The sequence below is a fragment of the Somniosus microcephalus genome, chromosome 1 (genome assembly GCF_052327205.1).
Source record: "Somniosus microcephalus isolate GS21.2 chromosome 1, FLI_Smic_1.0, whole genome shotgun sequence".
Classification (NCBI taxonomy): domain Eukaryota; kingdom Metazoa; phylum Chordata; class Chondrichthyes; order Squaliformes; family Somniosidae; genus Somniosus; species Somniosus microcephalus.
In genome coordinates this window covers 96,112,980-96,132,898 of record NC_140987.1, presented here as the reverse complement: position 1 = coordinate 96,132,898, position 19,919 = coordinate 96,112,980, and the positions used below count along the sequence as shown (strand labels likewise).

The window sequence follows — 19,919 nt, the reverse complement described above, 5'->3', positions numbered from 1 at the left end:
GGTGGCCCATAGAATACACCTAGTAGTGTAATGGCACCTCTATTGTTTCTTAACTCGAACCAAATAGATTCTGTCCTTGTCCCCTCCAGGACATCCTCTCTCTCCAACACTGTAATATTCTCCTTAATCAATACTGCCACCCCACCTCCTTTCTTTCCTTCCCTATCTTTCCTGAACACCTTATATGCCCTTTTTTGAGCCAGGTCTCCATTATCGCCATGACATCATGGGGGAGAAATTCGGTATCACCCCGTTTGAGGTGCAATTTTCGGCCAGGCGCAAAGTTTAGCGCCTGGTGCTAATTATCGCCTCCGAATGTAAACTTGGCTTCTATCACCCCTGGAGGTGATCGGAGCGCTACATCAGGCACTACACACCTCTCTTAAGGTGCTAACGCTGAGGAGCGAGGTGCTAGCTCAGAGCGCTGGTGAAACTCATGTGATGTCAGTCAGCAATGGAAAGGGGAGGGTCGATCTTGCTCTCCATCCACACCCTGCTCATTGCAGCCATGAATCGCGGCCTGGAGAGACCTGTACATCAAATCTGCTGGAAAGAACAATGGAGCAGCCCAGGGAAAGAGCTCAGAGTGCAGCCCCCATAGTCTCTTCTAAATCGTTGCAAGGAAGGTCAAATCAAAATGAACCTGCAAAGTGCTGCTCAGTACCCAAAATGCCGTCACAGAGGATTGAATCTCTCCAAAAGTCTCTCTCTCTCTCTCTCAATACGTGGTGCAAAAATATCGCTGACAAAAAAAGGCAGGAAACAGTTGCCTTTAAATAGCGCTCCCCCAGTCCATTCCCGACTGCAAAACATTCCTCTCAACCTGTCGTTGCTAGCGGCAGGCGGAAAGGCAGGTGACGCCACTCAATATCCGGTCCTGGGCACTACCGGGGCATTGCACGCTCGACTGATGTCACGATCTGCGGGCGCAGGAGATTGTGGTGGTAGTATTTAGTGCTGCCACATAATGTCTGGTCAATTTCGCGAGCAGCGCAAACATCGCTGCGCCCGGGTGCTAGTTGCTTTGCACCCCATTAGCGCCCTCTCAGGGTGTTAACGGGAGGCACAAAGCAACCGAATTTTCCCCCCATATTCCCATGTGTCTATTTGCGCCTGCAGCTCACCAACCTTATTTATCATGCTTCGTGCATTTACACACTTGCACTGTAAACCTATCTTAGACCTTTTTGTATTCTCTATTAGTCTGACCCCACCTAATATCATACTATTTCTTACTCTAGTGTTATCTGTCTCTCCTAATCCTTTGTGCACCTTGATTAACCTTTCTAATGCCACATCCTGGTGTCCACCCCCTGCCAAATTAGTTGAAACCCTCCCCAACAGCACTAGCAAAGCCCCCCGCGAGGATATAGGTCCTGGCTCTGTTGAGGTGTAACCCGTCCGGCCTGTACAGGTCTCACCTCTCCCAGAACCGGTCCCAATGCTCCATGAATCTAAAGCCCTCTTTCCTGCACCACCTCTCCAGCCACACTTTCATCTGCTCTATCCTCCTATTTCTATACTCACTAGCTCGTGGCACTGGGAATAATCTGGAAATTACTACCTTTGTGGTCCTGCTTTTTAATCTCTTTCCTAGCTCCCTAAAATCTGCTTGCAGGACCTCATCCCTCTTTCTACCTATGTCATTGATACCGATATGGACCACGACCACTGGCTGTTCACCCTCCCCCCACAGAATGGTCTGCAGCCGCTCAGTGACATCCCTGACCCTGGCACCAGGGAGGCAACATAATATCCTGGAATCATGCGGTCGCAGAATCGCCTGTCTGTTCCCGTTACTATCGAATCTCCTGTCTCTATTGCTTTCCTGAGCTTCATCCTTCCGCCCCCCCCCCCCCACCACCGTACAGCTGAGCCACCCGTGGTGCCATGGAGTTGGCTCTGGCTGTACTCCCCAGAGGAACCATCACCCTCACCAGTATTCAGTCTGGTTAGCGAGTGAGATGCACTCAGGGGACTCCTGCACTGCCTGGCTGACTGAAGGGATAATTACTAGTCCTAGCCCTGTTCTGGACTTATGGACTTTTTACATGCAGATAGCACCCTCTGGTGGTGGTTATTGTGTTAGCAGTGTTTGTATACAGCAGAGGTCAGTTGACCTTTCTTCCTGTTTGACCCCGGAAGTAGTTTTCCCAGAAAGAACCTGGCAGAGTAATGGAGAATTCCATGAGGGATTCGCAATCCAGTGTAATCTGGTCTCATATGTTAGGCCAGACACAATATCTGTGAGTATCTTTGTTTGTTAGCATGATAGCAACTTTGTCAGTGTAGTATTTGACAATACTTTGTTTATAAAAGGTTAATATTTGGTAGTTATAGAAGTTAGTCCAAATGTTAGTTAGTTATACAATTAGTCTATTCTACTGTTGTAAATATGTTTATATCTTATGTAATATCTAATGTATAGAACTCAGTTTTATGTACAAAACATACTTTGTGTTTGTTTACAGTTTCAAAAATTTGTTCAAGCTTCAAATCAGCAAACCGGCTTCACGAGGAATTATTTGAATAAGTGTTTAACTTGCTGGATAACTAGATAGGAGCGAGGCCAGTACAGTGAAAAGATAGCAATACGGCTAGCTGTGAAGAGTGGAGCAGCAGGAACTCAGAGTAAGCCTTCACCTTGTACACCACACCTACTTCACATCAACATGTCAGAAGATAATAATGAAAATGCTTTGCAGCGAGGAGAAGATCTTAAACAGGCAGACGAAACTGTAGAATGTGACAATTGGTCTATAAGCTCCGGTTACTACAGATCGCAAGCTGGTTCACGGTCATCAGGTGGTTCTAGAGTAAGCGTGGCCATCGCCAAAGCACGGGCTAAGCTAGTAGCAGCTCAAGTCAGAGCTGCGCATGCGAACAGAGAAATCGAAATAAAAGTAGAACAGGCCCGTCTCCAAGCTGACCAGGCCCGTCACCAGGTTGCATACCAGGCTGAACAGGCCCGTCTCCAAGCCACATTAGACGCTATGCAGCAACAAAAGGAGATAGATGCTGCATTAGCTGAGACACAAGTATTCGAGGCAATTTTGGAGGGAGCTGATCCCGAGACAGCTTACAAACCTTTAACTCCCGTTCCGCGGCAGAGTCGACAACAGCGCACCAGAGATTACGGGAGCGACCATGCCGACATACAGTTTACGAGAGAGAGGGATGAAGGCCCACACATCTCTACAGACGCAAGCACTTCATATAACATGCCCCAAGTTGCCAACCAAGGTCAAAGTAGACAGCGTGCCTCAAGCTGCAGAGTCTCCCCCAGCAGAACGGAAGACACGGTGCAGAGGAATAGAACGCTGAATAGAGAAAGTCAGCAGCAACCCCCCTTTCGTTTCCTTGACACCCCCAACAGAGCCCCTACTCAAGGCAACCCTGGCACAGGTCCCAGCACCTACGACCTTGCCAAATACCTTGCACGCAGCCAGCTGGTGACTACAGGGTTAACCAAGTTCGATGACAGGCCGGAGAATTATCGGGCTTGGAAGTCCTACTTCCACGATGCCATATTGGGCTTAGACCTGTCGGCAGGAGAAGAGCTCGGCCTCCTCATCAAATGGCTCGGCCCAGAGTCCGCCGGACAGGCATGCAGGATAAAAGCGGTCAATGTGGGACAACCGCCAGCGGGGTTGAAGATGGCTTGGGCGAGGCTGGAAGAAAGCTACGGCTCGCCTGAAGCCATTGAAAGGGCTCTCTTTGACAGGTTGGAGAACTTTCCGAAGTTGACGAATAAGGAACCACAAAAGCTCCGCGACCTTGGAGATCTGCTGTCGGAACTCGAAGCCGCAAAGCAGGACGGCTACCTACCCGGCCTTTCGTACTTAGACACATCCAAAGGGGTAAGTCCCATCATTGAGAAGCTTCCATTTAACCTGCAGGAGAAGTGGATAACGTTTGGATCAAAGTTCAAGCTAAAGCACAACGTGGCCTTCCCACCATTCTCTGCGTTTGCCAAATTCATCCGTAAAGAAGCCAAAGCCAGGAACGACCCCAGCTTCAACCTCTTCTCCTCCCACCCAGCACTTGCCATGAGAGACAAGTTTGACAGACATGGAAAGACACCAATATCTGTCCACAGAATGCAAGTGTCTTCAACTGAGAACACAAAGGTTCAGAAGAAACCTGAGGATATGAGCAAACAATGCCCTATCCACAACAAGCCCCATCCATTAAAGAAGTGCAGAGGCTTCAGGGAGATGTCCCTGGAAGATCGGAAACAATATCTCAAAGAGAACTCTCTGGCCTAGAAATTCAGTTGCGTTCGCCAGCCGTTAACGCCATAAGAGGGGTAGATTTCCAGCGCTAGGCGCTTAGTGCCCGGGCGCAGCGCGATCTGCGCCTCGCCCCAACTTCAGTTGACATTTAGCGCCGGCGCAAAGTGTTAGCGCCCGCTCAGCTGCGCGCGCAGCTTATGACGTCATTTCGTCGTGCAACGCTGTTTGTGCGCCCCAAACCGGAAATTCAGTGGCGCCCGCCCAATGTGGGCGTGGCGCTGTTAAGAACTGTGAAGTGGAACGCAGCAGAGGCTCTGCGGGCCTCGGGGAGCGCTAATTAAAGGGCACTTTCACTGAACTATAAAGGCCAGCCATTTTGCTGCAATGACTTTAGTGCTTTGGATTTCTGGACACAGACCAAGGAACAGACCTTACTGATTTGGGACAACATAGGAGAGGTATTTTTGGCTTCTGGCCAGAGCTTGGAAATTTGACTCTTTGTGATTTCACTGTTTGCAAGTTCATTATGGGGGCTGCATGGGGCTCCAACCCTCAGTTCCAGCATTATGTGCGAAGGGCTCGCAGACGCTGTGTGAGAGGGCCAGCCATGCCTAGACGCAGAGGGGCCATCAGGCATCGGCAACGTAGGCCTTACCCACTCAGGGAATACCGGCAGCAGGTGTCCTATCTCACCATGACTGCCGCGCATTGTGTTAAGAGGCTGCGCTTCAGAAGGGAGGTGGTTGCAGAGATCTGCCAGCTGCTTCACAGAGATCTGCGTCCACAGCTGATGTGCAGGACCTCTCTGTCGGTGGAAGTGAAGGTCACGGTGGCTCTGAACTTTTATGCAAGCGGCTCCTTCCAAGCCGCTGCTGGGGACATAGCGAACATCTCCCAGTTCGCCGTGCATCGCTGCATCCGGCAGGTCACCGATGCCCTTTTCGCAAGGAGACAACAATTCATCTCCTTCCCCATGACCCTAGAGAGGCAGGAGCAGCGTGCAGTCGGATTTGCCAGGATCGCCGACTTCCCCATGGTGCAGGGCGCCATTGACTGCACGCATGTGGCTATGCGGACACCTATCGACAATGCCGAGGATTACCGCAACCGGAAGGGCTACCATTCCCTTAATGTACAGCTGGTGTGTGACCACAGGCAGCGCATCCTAGCTGTCAATGCCCGCTTTCCAGGAAGCAGCCACGATGCATTTATCCTGCGCCAGACTACTGTGGCTGACATGTTCGAGGCACAGCCTCCACCAAGGGGATGGCTTATTGGGGACAAGGGCTACCCTTTGTGTACATGGCTCATGACCCCGCTCCGCGCGCCCAGGACCCCTGCGGAGGAGGCATACAACGAAAGCCATCAAGCCACAAGGAACATCATAGAGCAAACGATTGGCGTCCTGAAGCAACGGTTCCGCTGCCTGGATCGATCCGGCAGATCTCTACAGTATTCGCCGGATAGAGTCTCCCAGTTCGTCGTCGTTTGCTGCATGCTGCACAACCTGGCTATCCGCAGGACTCAGGCACTGCCACCTCACGTTGGGCCACCACCTCAGGAGGACGAGCACGAGGACCATGAGGAGGAGGAGGAGGAGGATGAGGAGTACCAGCCCAGAAGGGAGCCACAAGGTCCAAGGGCCGTCCGCCGGCGGCTTATTGAACGACACTTCTAGGCCCCCTGTCAGGGAATGGCTTGTGGCAATGAACGCACCTGAATGCAGCCGCTCCGCAAGCCCCAGCCGGTTAACGCAACAACCACTTGAAACATGACACCTGGACAAGCTGAATAAATAAAAAGCTTTATTTAACAAACTCAGGGCCCTTCCCACATGAAACAGAAAAACAGACAAGACCCCCAAAAAACAGTGAAAAACATATCTCACTCCCACAACCTGGGGAGGAATAACAAAACTTGTCAATCCAATTGGCCTTCATCTTCGACCTTTCCAAAATAAGCCCCCCCCCTCCAGAACACAAACACCCCCATATAAAAACAACAGTTGGCCACACCCTCTACTTGGTGTGCCGAGAGGGCGAGTCCTTGTGCAGGCTTCTCCGGCCCCTGCCCGACCTGTTGCTCCGCCTCAACCTGGGCCCTGTGGGTGTTGGAAGGCTGGGGGAAGGCTCCTGAGGGGCACCAAGCGTATCGGCAGATGCCCTTGGGGGTCGGCCTAGACGAGGTCCGGCCCTGCAGGGGCCGGCTGCTGACTGCTGCAGCTGTGGCTGGGCAGCATCAGTCTCTGCAGCAGCTCGTCGCACCTTGGCTGGGGGAGTGGCAGTGGCGGCTGCAGCAATGGGGGCAAGCTGGCTGATGCCAGGCGCTCGCTGGTCGCCAGAGACACAGGCACTCGGCCGGGCTGGCACTGCAGCAAGCGCAGCAATCTGGTGGAGGCCAGACCGCTGTGCTGCAGCAGGGCGGCGGGTGCCCTGTCGATGCTTCCGTGTCACAGCGAGTGTGGCAGAAGTGAGTGCCCGAACTGCCCTGTTCTGTGCCCGCATCAGATCAGCCAGTGTCTGCACGGCACCACTCATGAACTCGTGACTCGCGTCCTGTGCTGCCGCGAGTTGGTCGACACCCCTGGCCTGTGCTGCAACGAGTTGTTCCACACCCCTGGCCTGTGCTGCCGCGAGTTGTTCCACACCCCTGGCCTGTGAGTCCCCGAAAGCGGCCACACTATGAGCCAGGGACTCAATGGCCTGAGGCAACTGTCCCACAACCCCCATGAACTCGTTGTGGCACCGCTCGGAGGCCGCGGACATTTCATCAAGGAGACGCACCTCCTGGGCGAGGACCGTCTCCGGACTGGAGGGCGGACTCTCCATCTGGGGAGAATGCCGCCGTGCTGCCCGACCCTTCCCGCGTGCCTGGACGCCACTGGGCCCAGGAGCTGCGCCCCCCTGCAACACTTCCCCCCTCTGGGGTGAAGGCCGCCGTGCTGCCCGACCCTTCCCGCGTGCCTGGACGCCACTGGGCCCAGGAGCTGCGCCCCCCTGCAACACTTCCCCCCTCTGGGGTGAAGGCCGCCGTGCTGCCCGACCCTTCCCACGTGCCTGGACGCCACTGGGCCCAGGAGCTGCAGCCCCCTGCAACACTTCCCCCTGGCTCTCCTCCAGGCAAGACGTGTCCCCTCCATTGCCATCCCCTGGCGCGGATGAGGGTTCCCCCGATGTGCCGCCTTCCTCTTGGCCCTCGACGTCCTCCTCTTCCAAGGGACTGGCACACTCAGCTTCATGGACCTCCTCCTCACCAGCTGAAAGCAGGAAGGCACAAGAGTAGCTTTAGAGTGAGGACAGGGCGTCAGCGAGGGAGGCATGAGTGGTGGCATTATGCGCATTGGTCGGACAGTGGCAAAGGATGTAGATCTGAAGCGCAAGGGGAACGAAAGAGGTCCAAACGGTCATGTCCTTACCATTGGGGCCCAGCACAGGGTCCGCATCTCCAACAGCAACGGGGCCAACCACCCGGCCACGCATGAGTCGAGCCACGCGCTCCTCCAGGTTGCTGAGCTCCTGGAACTGGCCACGGCCTCCCCCGGTGACATTCCGGCTCTTCATATTCTTCGCCAGCTTGGCCTGCAAGAGAAAGGACGGCCTCTAAGTACAGTGTGTTGCCCTGTTGTTGTGTGCACTGCCTCCCATGGTCGAATAGCTTGGCCAGTGTGTTGCCCTGTTGTTGTGTGCACTGCCTCCCATGGTCGAATAGCTTGGCCAGTGTGTAAAGTGCAGAAAGTGCTATTGATGATCATGCCAGTGCCATAGCTGCTGGAGGAGGGCTGGCCATTAGGCCTTTGAGGTCCCTTTGCCCATAATGTGAGGTGCACATGCAAGGATGAGGAGGACACTGGAAAGGGTACTCACCCTGACCATCCGAGTGAGGTCGTTGTACTTCTTGCGGCATTGTTCCGCACTCCTCGGGACATCGCTGGTGGATGACACCCTGTGGGCGGTTTCCCTCCAGGCTCTCCTGTACTGCCTCCTGGGAGCCTTCTTGCCACTGTCCGGGCACAAGATCTCTCTCCTCTTTTCAAAAGCCTTAAGCAGCACCCTCAAAGCATGCTCTGAGAAGCGCTGCGCTCGTTCACGGGCCTTCTGCATGGCTTCAGGCGCTATTTGGGTCCACCAGCAGTGTTCAGGCCTAGCTGCAGGGCTCCACTATCCAGGGCGTGGCAGCAGACCAAGTCGACCCTTCCCCCCTTTAAGAGCTGGCCGGCGTCAGGGTGTCTGCTGTCAATCAAAACATGACCGCACCTGCGCTGCGCCCGGCCTCGGCGTTATCAGTCCGCACCGCCGGCTTAGCGCCTAAAGATAGGAGTGCAACGCCAGTTTCAGCGCTCGCCCAAACTCCTTGGACAAATCTACTGAATTTCGGCGAAGTGGCCTACACTTTCCGGCGGGCGCTAACTTTAGCGCCCGCCCGACTTTAGCGCCCCAAAAGTGGCGCGACTGAATTTCTAGGCCTATATGTTTCAAGTGCTGCTCTTCCACGAACCATCTCGCCAAGAACTGCAAGGTAGATGCAAAATGCACAGAATGTGAAAGTGATCGGCACATTTCAACACGCCACCCAGGCCCAGCTCATTGGAAATCAGAGTCGCCTCCTCCCGCCTCAGAGCACGGCAGGGAGAGAGAGGGAGCTGCCGGTCCGGAGATTACATCCAAGTGCACCGAGGTGTGTGGAGAAGGAGTGAGCGCAAGAGCATGCTCCAAGATATGCCTCGTTAATGTGTACCCTGTAGGACGTCGCCAGGAATCTGAAAAGATGTATGCCATACTGGATGAACAAAGCAATTGTTCTCTAGCAAGATCCGAGTTCTTCAACATCTTCAAGGTCAAAGGAAGTCTGTCGCCTTACACGCTGAAGACGTGTGCTGGACTTTCAGAGACAGCCGGCAGGAGGGCCTGCGGTTATGTTGTTGAGTCAGCCGACGGGAAGATTAGCCTCCCCCTTCCTACACTCATCGAATGTAATCAAGTCCCCGACAACCGTTCTGAGATTCCTACTCCGAATGCAGCTCATCATCACCGTCATCTGCGACGCATTGCAGACGAGATCCCACCTCTTGATCCAGATGCAGGCATACTTCTGTTGTTGGGAAGGGACATCCTGAGGGTACATAAGATAAGGAAACAGATCAACGGTCCACATGACGCCCTTTTCGCCCAAAGGCTAGACCTCGGCTGGGTCGTTGTTGGAGACATGTGCCTCAAGGGCGCTCACAAGCCATCTCAGGTGAGCACACTCAAGACTTCCATCTTGGAGAATGGTCGTCCAAGCTACCTTACCCCATGCAGTAGTCAGATCCGAGTGACAGAGAAGTTCAGTCATATGGCTCAGCCTCAGAAAATCCCAGCGCTGATCTCCGCAGACAGCACACAGATGATGCTCACTGGAGAGAACCTGGGTCAGTCAGTCTTCTGTCGCACCACCAATGACCACAAACTTGCTCCATCGATCGATGACATGAGATTCCTCCAGATTATGGACAATGAGGTCTCTCGTGACAGCTCTAACAGCTGGGTTGCACCCTTACCCTTCCAGAACCCCAGACGACGGCTGCCGAACAACAGGGAGTATGCCTATAATCGTCTTAACTCACTCCGTCGCACACTAGAGAAGAAGCCAAAGATGAAAGCACACTTCCTAGAATTTGTCAGAAAATGCTCGTCAACGATCATGCAGAGATATCTCCTCCACTCCAGGAAGGCCAAGAGTGTTGGTACCTCCCTTCCTTCGGAGTCTATCACCCCAAAAAGCCGGAACAGATCCGTGTGGTGTTTGACTCCAGTGCACCATATCAGGGAGTCTCTCTCAACGACGTACTCCTCACAGGGCCCGATCTCAACAACAGCCTCTTGGGGGTACTCATGAGATTCAGGAAAGAGCCCGTTGCCATCACTGCCGCTATCCAGCACATGTTTCATTGCTTTGTGGTGAGAGAAGACCACAGAAACTTCCTCCGCTTCCTGTGGTATCGGGACAACGACCCCAATAGAGACATTGTGGACTACAGAATGCGTGTCCATGTCTTCAGGAATAGCCCGTCCTCTGCTGTCGCCATATACGGACTGAGGAGGGCTGCCAAGGAAGAAGACGACGACTTTGGCAGTGATGTGAGAGGGTTCATCGAACGAGAGTTCTATGTCGACGACGCACTGAAGTCATTCCCGACCGAAGCAGAGGCCATCAGTACCCTCGGACGAGCTCAGGAACTACTTGCACTATCCAACCTCAGGCTGCACAAGAGAGCCTCTAACAGACCAGCAAAGATGGAGGCATTCCCCCCTGAAGATCATGCTAAGGACGTCAAGGATCTAGACCTCTTCACTGATGACCTCCCCCTACAGCGTAGCCTAGGAGTGTCTTGGAACATAGCAACAGACACGTTCACGTTCCAAGTCTTAGATGCCAAGAGACCCTTCACACGTAGAGGAGTGCTCTCTACAGTCAACAGCCTATACGACCCTCTTGGCTTCTTAGCCCCTGTCACTATACAAGGCAGGCTGCTCCTCAGGGAACTCTCCACACACGCTGAAGAGTGGGATTCACCTCTCCCTGAAGAGATGGAAGCAGAGTGGGACAGATGGAGAGACTCACTCCAAGACTTACAGGAGATCCGAATACCTCGCTCCTATACGTCTTTCCCTTAAATGCCCAATTCAAAGAGCTTTGTGTCTTTGCAGACGCATCCGCTAAGGCCATTGCAAGTGTGGCTTATCTGAAAGTCACCACTCAAGAGGGACAAAGCAAAATCGGCTTTGTCTTTGGTAAGGCCAAGTTGGCACCCCAGCCAGACCTCACCATACCCAGATTGGAACTGTGTGCAGCAGTATTAGCAGTCGAGATTGCAGAGTTCATAGAAGAGGAGATTGATCTGAAGTTCGACAGCATCACATATTATATAGACAGCAAAGTGGTGCTAGGATACATCCATAACCAAAGTAGACGGTTCTACGTATACGTGAACAACAGGGTCCAATGTATTCGACAGTCCACATCCCCCGACCAGTGGAGGTACGTCCCTGCAGACCTGAACCCAGCTGACCATGGGTCTAGATCTGTAACAGCGTCCCTACTCAGCAGCACGACTTGGCTGTCAAGACCTGCTTTTCTTCAGGATCCGTCCCCACACTTCTCCGAACTCAACGAGTCATTCGACCTCCTCAACCCTGTTTCTGACTTTGAGATACGCCCATAAGTCACAGCGAACGTTACTCAAATCTCTGAGGACCTGATGAGCACCAAACGCTTCGAGCGTGTCTCCAAATGGAAGACTCTCATAAAGACGGTAGCACGCCTAACCCACATAGCTCATACTTTCTCCCAGTCTACACAAGAGAGTAGCTGCCATGGGTGGCACATCTGTCGTAAGAGTCCCTCTGAAGAGGAGCTCAAGAGAGCCACAATCCTTGTGATAAAGAGTGTCCAACACGAGTGTTACTCAGAAGAGTTGAAGTGCATAGCAGCAGAACGTAACCTACCCCCTCACAGCAGTCTACGGAAGCTGCATCCTATCGTCGACACCGACGGACTTCTCTGAGTTGGGGGACATATATCGCAGTCTCAACTAAGAATGAATGCAACCAACCCCATCCTCATTCCAGGTCGTCATCACCTGGCCACTCTGCTTGTGCGTCATCATCATGAGGCTGTGAAGCACCAGGGCAGACATTTCACCGAAGGTGCCATCAGAGCAGACGGCCTCTGGTTGGTTGGAGCTAAGAGATGTATCAGCGGCACGCTTTTCAAATGTGTCACCTGCAAGAAACTCCATGGGAAGACGGAGCACCAACAGATGGCAGATCTGCCAGCCGAGCGGCTACAAGTAGCACCACCTTTCACCTACGTAGGCGTATGTCTTTGGACCATGGGACATGGTCTCACGCCGCACCAGAGGTGGACGGTGATATTCTCATGTATGTCCACAAGAGTTGTACACATCGAAGTTATAGAAACAATGAGCGCCTCCAGCTTCATAAACGCTCTGAGAAGGTTTTTCTCAATTAGAGGCCCGGCAAAGCAAATACACTCGGATTGCGGCACAAACTCTGTTGCCGCTTGCAGAGAGCTGAAAATGGATGGATCCAGTTCCAGCTCAAACAATGTGGAGAAGTATCTCCAAGAGCAGAAATGTACCTGGGTATTCAACCCACCTCACTCATCCCACATGGGTGGCACATGGGAGCGTATGATCGGCATTGCCTGCCGTATCCTCGACTGCATGCTTCTCCAAGGTAGATCGTCGTGCCTCACACATGAGGTCTTGACCACACTGATGGCTGAGGTCACCGCCGTGATGAATGCAAGGCCCCTCATTCCCGTATCTTCAGACCCAGAATCGCCCCTCATCCTCACTCCAGCTATGCTTTTGACCCAGAAGACATGTGTTCCCCCTTGTCCTCCAGGAGAGTTTGGGGAAAGAGAACTCTTCAAGGAAGAATGGAAACGGGTCCAGAGTCTGGCAGACACGTTTTGGGGCAGGTGGCGACGGGAGTACCTCAACACGCTACAGAGCCGACGCAAGTGGCAGGACAAGAGGCCAGATCTTAAAGAAGGAGATGTTATCTTGATGAGGGACAATCAGGTAAAAAGGAGTGAGTGGCCTATGGCTATCATCGTGAAGTCCCATCCCAGCCAGGACGGGAGAGTGAGAAAGGTGGACTTGAGAGTCATCAAAGAAGGAACAGCAAAGGTCTTCTCTCGGCCCGTCTCTGAGGTGGTTCTTCTCGTGTCGCCAGAGGACTCCAGTGACAAGTAGCGTTCGGACTATGTGGAGTCGTTAACGACCCCAGACGGGGAGTGTTCTGGACTTATGGACTTTTTACATGCAGATAGCACCCTCTGGTGGTGGTTATTGTGTTAGCAGTGTTTGTATACAGCAGAGGTCAGTTGACCTTTCTTCCTGTTTGACCCCGGAAGTAGTTTTCCCAGAAAGAACCTGGCAGAGTAATGGAGAATTCCATGAGGGATTCGCAATCCAGTGTAATCTGGTCTCATATGTTAGGACAGACACAATATCTGTGAGTATCTTTGTTTGTTAGCATGATAGCAACTTTGTCTGTAGTATTTGACAATACTTTGTTTATAAAAGGTTAATATTTGGTAGTTACAGAAGTTAGTCCAAATGTTAGTTAGTTATACAATTAGTCTATTCTACTGTTGTAAATATGTTTATATCTTATGTAATATCTAATGTATAGTACTCAGGTTTATGTACAAAACATACTTTGTCTTTGTTTACAGTTTCACAAATTTGTTCAAGTAAAGCTTCAAAACAGCAAACCGGCTTCACGAGGAATTATCTAATAAGTGTTTAACTTGCTGGATAACTAGATAGGAGCACGTCTAGCGAGGCCAGTACAAGCCCTTTTCGGGCTACCCCAGATCAGGCGTATTCCCCAGACGTTCACCTTCAACTAAAGTTAGAGATATCCGAATTCTATAAGACGCTTAACTGGGTCTAAAGGTCCAGGCTATCTCTCCCTAAAGGAAAGGAATGACTTGAAGATGTTACCATCCTCCAGATAGCACTTTTAATAAGTTTAACTAGACTGTAACCTTCCGGATATTATGAGGGTCCGGAATACTCCCCCAGAATTCTGTAACTCCTCACCAAAGAGTGTACAGAGATTGAGTTTGTGAGTTTGATACAGAAATACTCTGAGACAATTCTAAAAATATATAGATTTATTGAAGAACCGACATGCAGTTAACAGCTGGTGAATCAAGTGCAACTTTAACAGTTCAAAATACAATTAGCTTACAATTCTTCTCAGAGATCCTTATTCTCAAATCTTAACTTCATTACATTTTTACATTTCTTATTATTTTTAATCCAGAATATCCACCAAAATCAAATAAGAGTACCTTTTGATCCCCAAGACTCAGAGTTAAAAACTTACAGAGCCCGCCTCTGAAATTGAGAATCGCTTGCCCCTTCCAGCGACTTCTGACTTTCTATCTGAAAGTTCCATATTTTATACTCTTTCTCAGTGGTATATCCTTTGAAGTTTTCTGCTGATGTAAGCTAATTATCTCTAGGCATATCTCTGCTGACTTCTTTCTACTCTTACTGTCAATTCAGCTGTTAACATTCAGAATCCTGTCTGCTGTATAGGTGTTCAAAAACTTATCATAAAAATGGTTATAACAGATTTATCTCTTTGATACCATTCTTACAAAGGTCTTCAATTGAATTCTTAATATCACCTTAACTGGTTATAAGCAGACGTTGTGTCTCCTAACTGTTCCATTTTCAATACAAAAACCATGTGATTGCTTGGTGTCATCTATTGATATCATACTTACAAAGTCTTCTGTTTGTACCTTTTACAATATGTGAATCAGAAACACTTCAACTAGGGTGATCTATGCATTTCTTAGCTACTTCAATTGGTTGTATTACAGACTTCTGTCTCCTTGTTCTAAGTTTAACATAAAACTATTTTACGGCAGGTATTTCTTTTACTTGATGTCATTTTTTCAAAGGCACATTTTTTTTTAATGTTCTGTGTTTCTATCTGAAGTGTTAGTTTGTAACACTTTAAACTGAGTATAGTTATTGTGTTTCGCCAAACTGCAGACTTCTTGGAAGCTGCAACCCTTTGCTTCAATAGGGCCATTGTCTCAGTATTAACAATCAATTCCCATTTCAAAAGCTTGTGTGGTGTTTACAACTTTTGTGTTAACACTTCATCTTATCTCAGGAGCCTGTATTCTGTTTACAGCGTGTGTCTTTGAGGCTTTTTAGATTTTTAAACCCAGTTTTCATGTTTTAATAAAGTCAAAAATTCCATTCATAGGATGGTGTATTTTTCTGAAATATGGCTATCCCTTTACATGACGATCACCCATTCCCTCTCTGAGGGAATTATAAGTCTGTTATAACTAATAAATACTTTTGTTTATTAGTTATAACAATTTTGGAGATGGAAAAAAGGCTGTTTGACTGAGCGGGGTGGTTGGAGGGTGAAGGTGAAGTGATGAAACCTCTGGGAATATGTCCAGCAAGAGTTGGTAACCCTAGTTAACTGTTGTCAATGGGCACAGCAACTCAGGCTATACAATTGACTTCATCACTCGGGAAACAAAAATTAGCTGCGGTACTAATTCCTGATGCAAAAACGCACATTGTATGCATGCCTGGACAGGACAAGATTGGGTTCATCAGTGATTCCTTCCATATTGAAACAATAAGTCTTGCTAACTAGTCTCAAATATGGATGATGATGAATACTATGTGGGTGAATTACAAATAATCCAGTCAGGGATACAGATAAAATTTCTAGCTGCAAGAGTAAACTTGTATGGTTTATCTTTGTCCGCTGAACCAGAGAATAGGTTACTGTCTTGAATTGACGGAGCAGCATCTGTTTGTGTGTATAATACACACATAGTAGTGAACTTTCTTCACCAATCATTTTCATACTATTCACTGTCCCAGCTCGTATACATACTTGGGGTGAGAGTGTCCAGCATTTACAGACCTGTAATCCAGTATCAGTCAGAGCATTCAAGAGCGAGAGGAGAAAATTGGAAGGCAAAAAAACAAACCCAGTATAAGATAAGACATATGGAGGGTGGAGGATGGGAGGAAACCAAGGAAAGTGTTGGTGTAGTCATGTCTGGAGGGGACAAAGACATGAATAAGAGTCATAGTGGTTGAGTGGCTGAGGTTTCATATGGACACACCAGCTTAAGAAAAGAAAATAGAATTCTATTTGCTAACACTTAAGTGATGCATTATTGTTTGTTCACTTTCTCCTTAATGATAATGGTGTAAAAAAGTACAATAGTGCTACACCAAAAAGTGTTTCTGTTGCAAACTGAGGCAAACAGATTAGGCGGAATTGGTTTTAGCTCTACCTGTTACAGTTTCTACTGATTATCCCTGCTCTAGTTGAGAGTCATGGACAACAAAATTCCTCAGGATACAATCCAGGTAGTTTCGATGGGATCATGCCTGTCAGTACCCTCTAATGCTAACTCAGCTGGAAGTTTCTGGATTAGTGGGAAGGCCACCCCCTCCCCCAGTCCTATCTGGGCCATTTTCCCTATGGCCCCGGAGTAAAAGAAAAATGCTCAAGTGTTCAGTCTGCTTCCTTGGTCTGCACCTCACCAATCCTGACCACATCTGGAGGCTGGTACACCTCACCTCACTGCGTGTACTATTCTCCACGAATACACTAGGTCCGACTGAGCTCAGAGAGCCAGAACTCCCAGTGTAGGAAGGCCCCGCCTCTGGCTCTACCCTGCTGGTGTCATTTGCCTTCTAAGAGGCGGGCAGAAGTTCCACTCCTTATAATGCAAATTGGAAACTCCTAGAAACAGCAGAGACACAACTAGGTCCCTGCCGTTTTTTTCAGGGGGTGTCTGCCGGTCTCCCACCAGAGTTACGGTGGGAAATTTGTGGAACCACTGAGAAATTTTCACTCCACTCTATTCTAACACCACATCGCAACATGACCATTTGTTTATTCTGGTAACGGGAAGAAAAGCAATACAAAATGTCAATATGTTACACATGTCAGGACAAACAAAATAAGCAGAAGTAGCAGCAGAATTAATCAGAAAAGACTCATGTAACAGATAAAAGTTTAAAGTGGTTTTGAAGGAAGAGGTAACTTACATGGCTGTTGAGAAGAGTGCTTCTGTGAGCTGTCAAACCATCAGACTTTTGGAGCGTCTCAATCGCCATTTCAATCTGATGATAGCATTAAAAAAGAGCTCAAGACAAGATAGTAAAAGCAGATTTAATTCAACATAGAAATAAATTAAAGAATAAAAAAGGCACAACAGGATTTTTTAATGAGCAAGTTCCAAATAACAACTTGAATACTCCAGTTCTATACAACTTAAAAGCAAAACACTTTCTAAAAGTGCAATTTATTTTAAGGAACTAAAGGAAAAGACTGCATGTCATACTGCAGTACACTGTACTAGCCAGGCTGCACACTAAACTGTGTACCAGTTGCAGATTGTACAATTTATACCAGCTCTGTTACACTGCATGTACCAGGCCAGCTGCATGTCACACAGTATTGAACAGTTTTATGTTGTACCTGTACTGCATTGGAATACCAGCTCAGCTACATGCCACGTGATGTGTACCAGCTGTATGTTATACTTCAAAAATCAGCTGCATGTTATGCTATTTGTTCCAGATACATGATGTACTTCACATGCCAACTGTGTGCATCAATTGTATCCCACAGTGTGTATATGAGCTAGGGCAATGAAAAGTTAAAAACCTTTTGAAAGTAAAGATTACAGAGGATTAAAAAGGATACTTTGTGGGTGAATTATAAGGCAGTAATCCAGTCAGGGGTTCAAATCAGATCACAGATTGCAAGAGTAAATTTTTATGGTTTATGATTTCCATCTGAACCCTTGAATTCATTGAGCAGCATCTGTTAATGCTTACAACACACATGCAGCAGTGAATATTTTTCACTAGTCATTTTCATAACGATGCGATGATCTTTCTGTTTGATAATGGCATGTATTTTAAATTCTGGAACAATATTGAACTTGTGACATATGGCCTGCAGTAATATTGGATTTTATACAAAAGACTGTGAAGAATAATTAATTTGCGATATAAGACCTACAGTGTTGCCAGGTTTATTTGATTTTTAATTGAATGAATTACTGGGGGAATTTTATGCTTTCATGGAATGTGGGCGTCGTTGGCAAGGCCAGCATTTATTGCCCATCCCTAATTGCCCTCGAGAAGGTGGTGGTGAACTGCCCTCTTGAACTGCTGCAGTCCGTCTGGTGAAGTTACTCCCATAGTGCTGTTAGGGACTTCCAGGATTTTGACCCAACAACGATGAAGGAACGGCGATATATTTTCAAGTCAAGATGGTGTGTGACTTGGAGGGGAACTTGGAGGTGATGGTGTTCCCATGCGCCTGCTGCCCTTGTCTTTCTAGGCGGTAGAGGTCACGGGTTTGGGAGGTGCTGCTGAAGAAGCTTTGGCGAGTTGTTGCAGTGCATCTTGTAGATGGCACATACTGCAGCCATGGTGTGTCAGTGACGAAGGGAGTGAATGTTTAAGGTGTTGGATGGGGTGCCAATCAAGTGGGCTGCTTTGTCCTGGATGGTGTTGAGCTTCTTGAGTGTTGTTGGAGCTGCACGCATCCAGGCGAGTGGAGAGTATGCCATCACACTCCTGACTTGTGCTTTGTAGATGGTGGAAAGGCTTTGGGGAGTCAGGAGGTGAGACACTCGCTGCAAAATACCTAGCCTCTGACCTGTTCTTGAAGCCACCAATGGCTGGTCTATTTAAGTTTCTGGTCAATGGTAACTCCCAGGATGTTGAAGGTGGGGGATTCTGTGGTGGTAATGCCACTGAAGTCATGGGGCAGTGGTTCGACTCTCTCTTGTTGGAGATAGTCATTGCCTGGCACTTGTGTGGCGCGAATGTTACTTGCCACACATCAGTCCAAGCCTGAATGTTGTCCAGGTCTTGCTGCATATGGGCATGGACTGCTTCATTTTCTGAGGAGTTGCGAATGGAACTGAACGCTCTGCAATCATCAGCTAACATCCCCACTTCTGACCCTTTGATGGAGGCAAGGTCACGAGATTGCATAAAATCTACTTTGTTAAAAAATTACATTTGACTTGGTTGAGATTTACGGGTTTTTCACCACATAGAGATTTTTTTTCAACAGCTTTCCCTCACCAATCTTACATGGTGCTAAACTACACAAAGCAACCCATATTTAAGTCAATGAAATAACACCTTAAGGACAAATAGCTAAGAAAATGTTTTGAATATATGCATGTTTTGAAGAACAAGTGAATAAAGAGCACATGACCTCAACACACAATTCTTATTCAAGTAAGTGCATTATTTCCATTGATTGTCACAAAAAGCATATATTTAAGACTAGCTGGGGGAGCCCGGCTTTGCCAGGGCTGTTTTGGGACGGGCAGTTTAAATCGAGTGCCGGGCTTTGGGGCCCTGTCTGTGTGTCCCTCTGTGAATCTGCTGCCGGGCAACATTTTAAATCGAGTCCCAGGCTTTTGGGCCCTGTCTCTCCGTCCCTTTGTGAATCTGCTGCCGGGCAACATTTCTACCTTTTAATACCTTCAAAGATGAAAGTGAAAGTACTTATAAAATGTTTTTGGTAAATCTTTTTAAAATAACATAAGAGATACTAACGTTTTCGAAGCTGCAAGTAAATGGTGTTTATAGGTTTAAATCGAGTGCGAGGCTTTGGGGCCTCTCTGTGTCCCTCTATGAATCTGCTGCCGGGCAACATTTTAAATCGAGTCCCAGGCTTTTGGGCCCTGTCTGTGTCCCTGTCTCAATCTGCTGCCGGGCAACATTTCTACCTTTTAATACCTTGAAAGATGAAAGTGAAAGTACTTATAAAACATTTTTGGTAAATCTTATGTTATTTTTAAAAGAGATACTAACTTTTTCAAAGCTGGATAGAGTAGTTTGAGCTGGAAGCTGAAGTAATGGCAGTGAAACAATGGCTGCCAGATCCCTGAGATGAAAACGATTAGTCCCGCCCACACACACACACGCCGATTGGCCAACCATCAGGGGACCGTACTGTAGGATTGGTCAATCGTGACGGCACAGGATTGGTCGAACCTTGACGTCAGTCAATCAACGCTAGCAGATAATGAGTTTAATTTTGAAGGTTTTTTGCATAAGGCGCG

At 48.8% G+C, this 19,919-nt stretch overlaps 1 protein-coding gene across 1 annotated transcript in view; it reads right to left on the bottom strand.

The window, feature by feature from the left end:
- Positions 1–17,698, bottom strand: part of LOC147124242 (transcription factor RFX3-like) — a 157,978-nt gene extending 140,280 nt beyond the window's left edge. The window contains exons 1-2 of the mRNA XM_085984118.1: positions 17,669–17,698; positions 16,867–16,941 (exon numbers count right to left, since the gene is read on the bottom strand). Coding sequence (XP_085840244.1) covers positions 16,867–16,941; positions 17,669–17,698 — 105 coding nt within the window. The remainder of the gene's footprint in view (positions 1–16,866; positions 16,942–17,668) is intronic.
- Between the last annotated feature and the right edge of the window lie 2,221 nt (positions 17,699–19,919).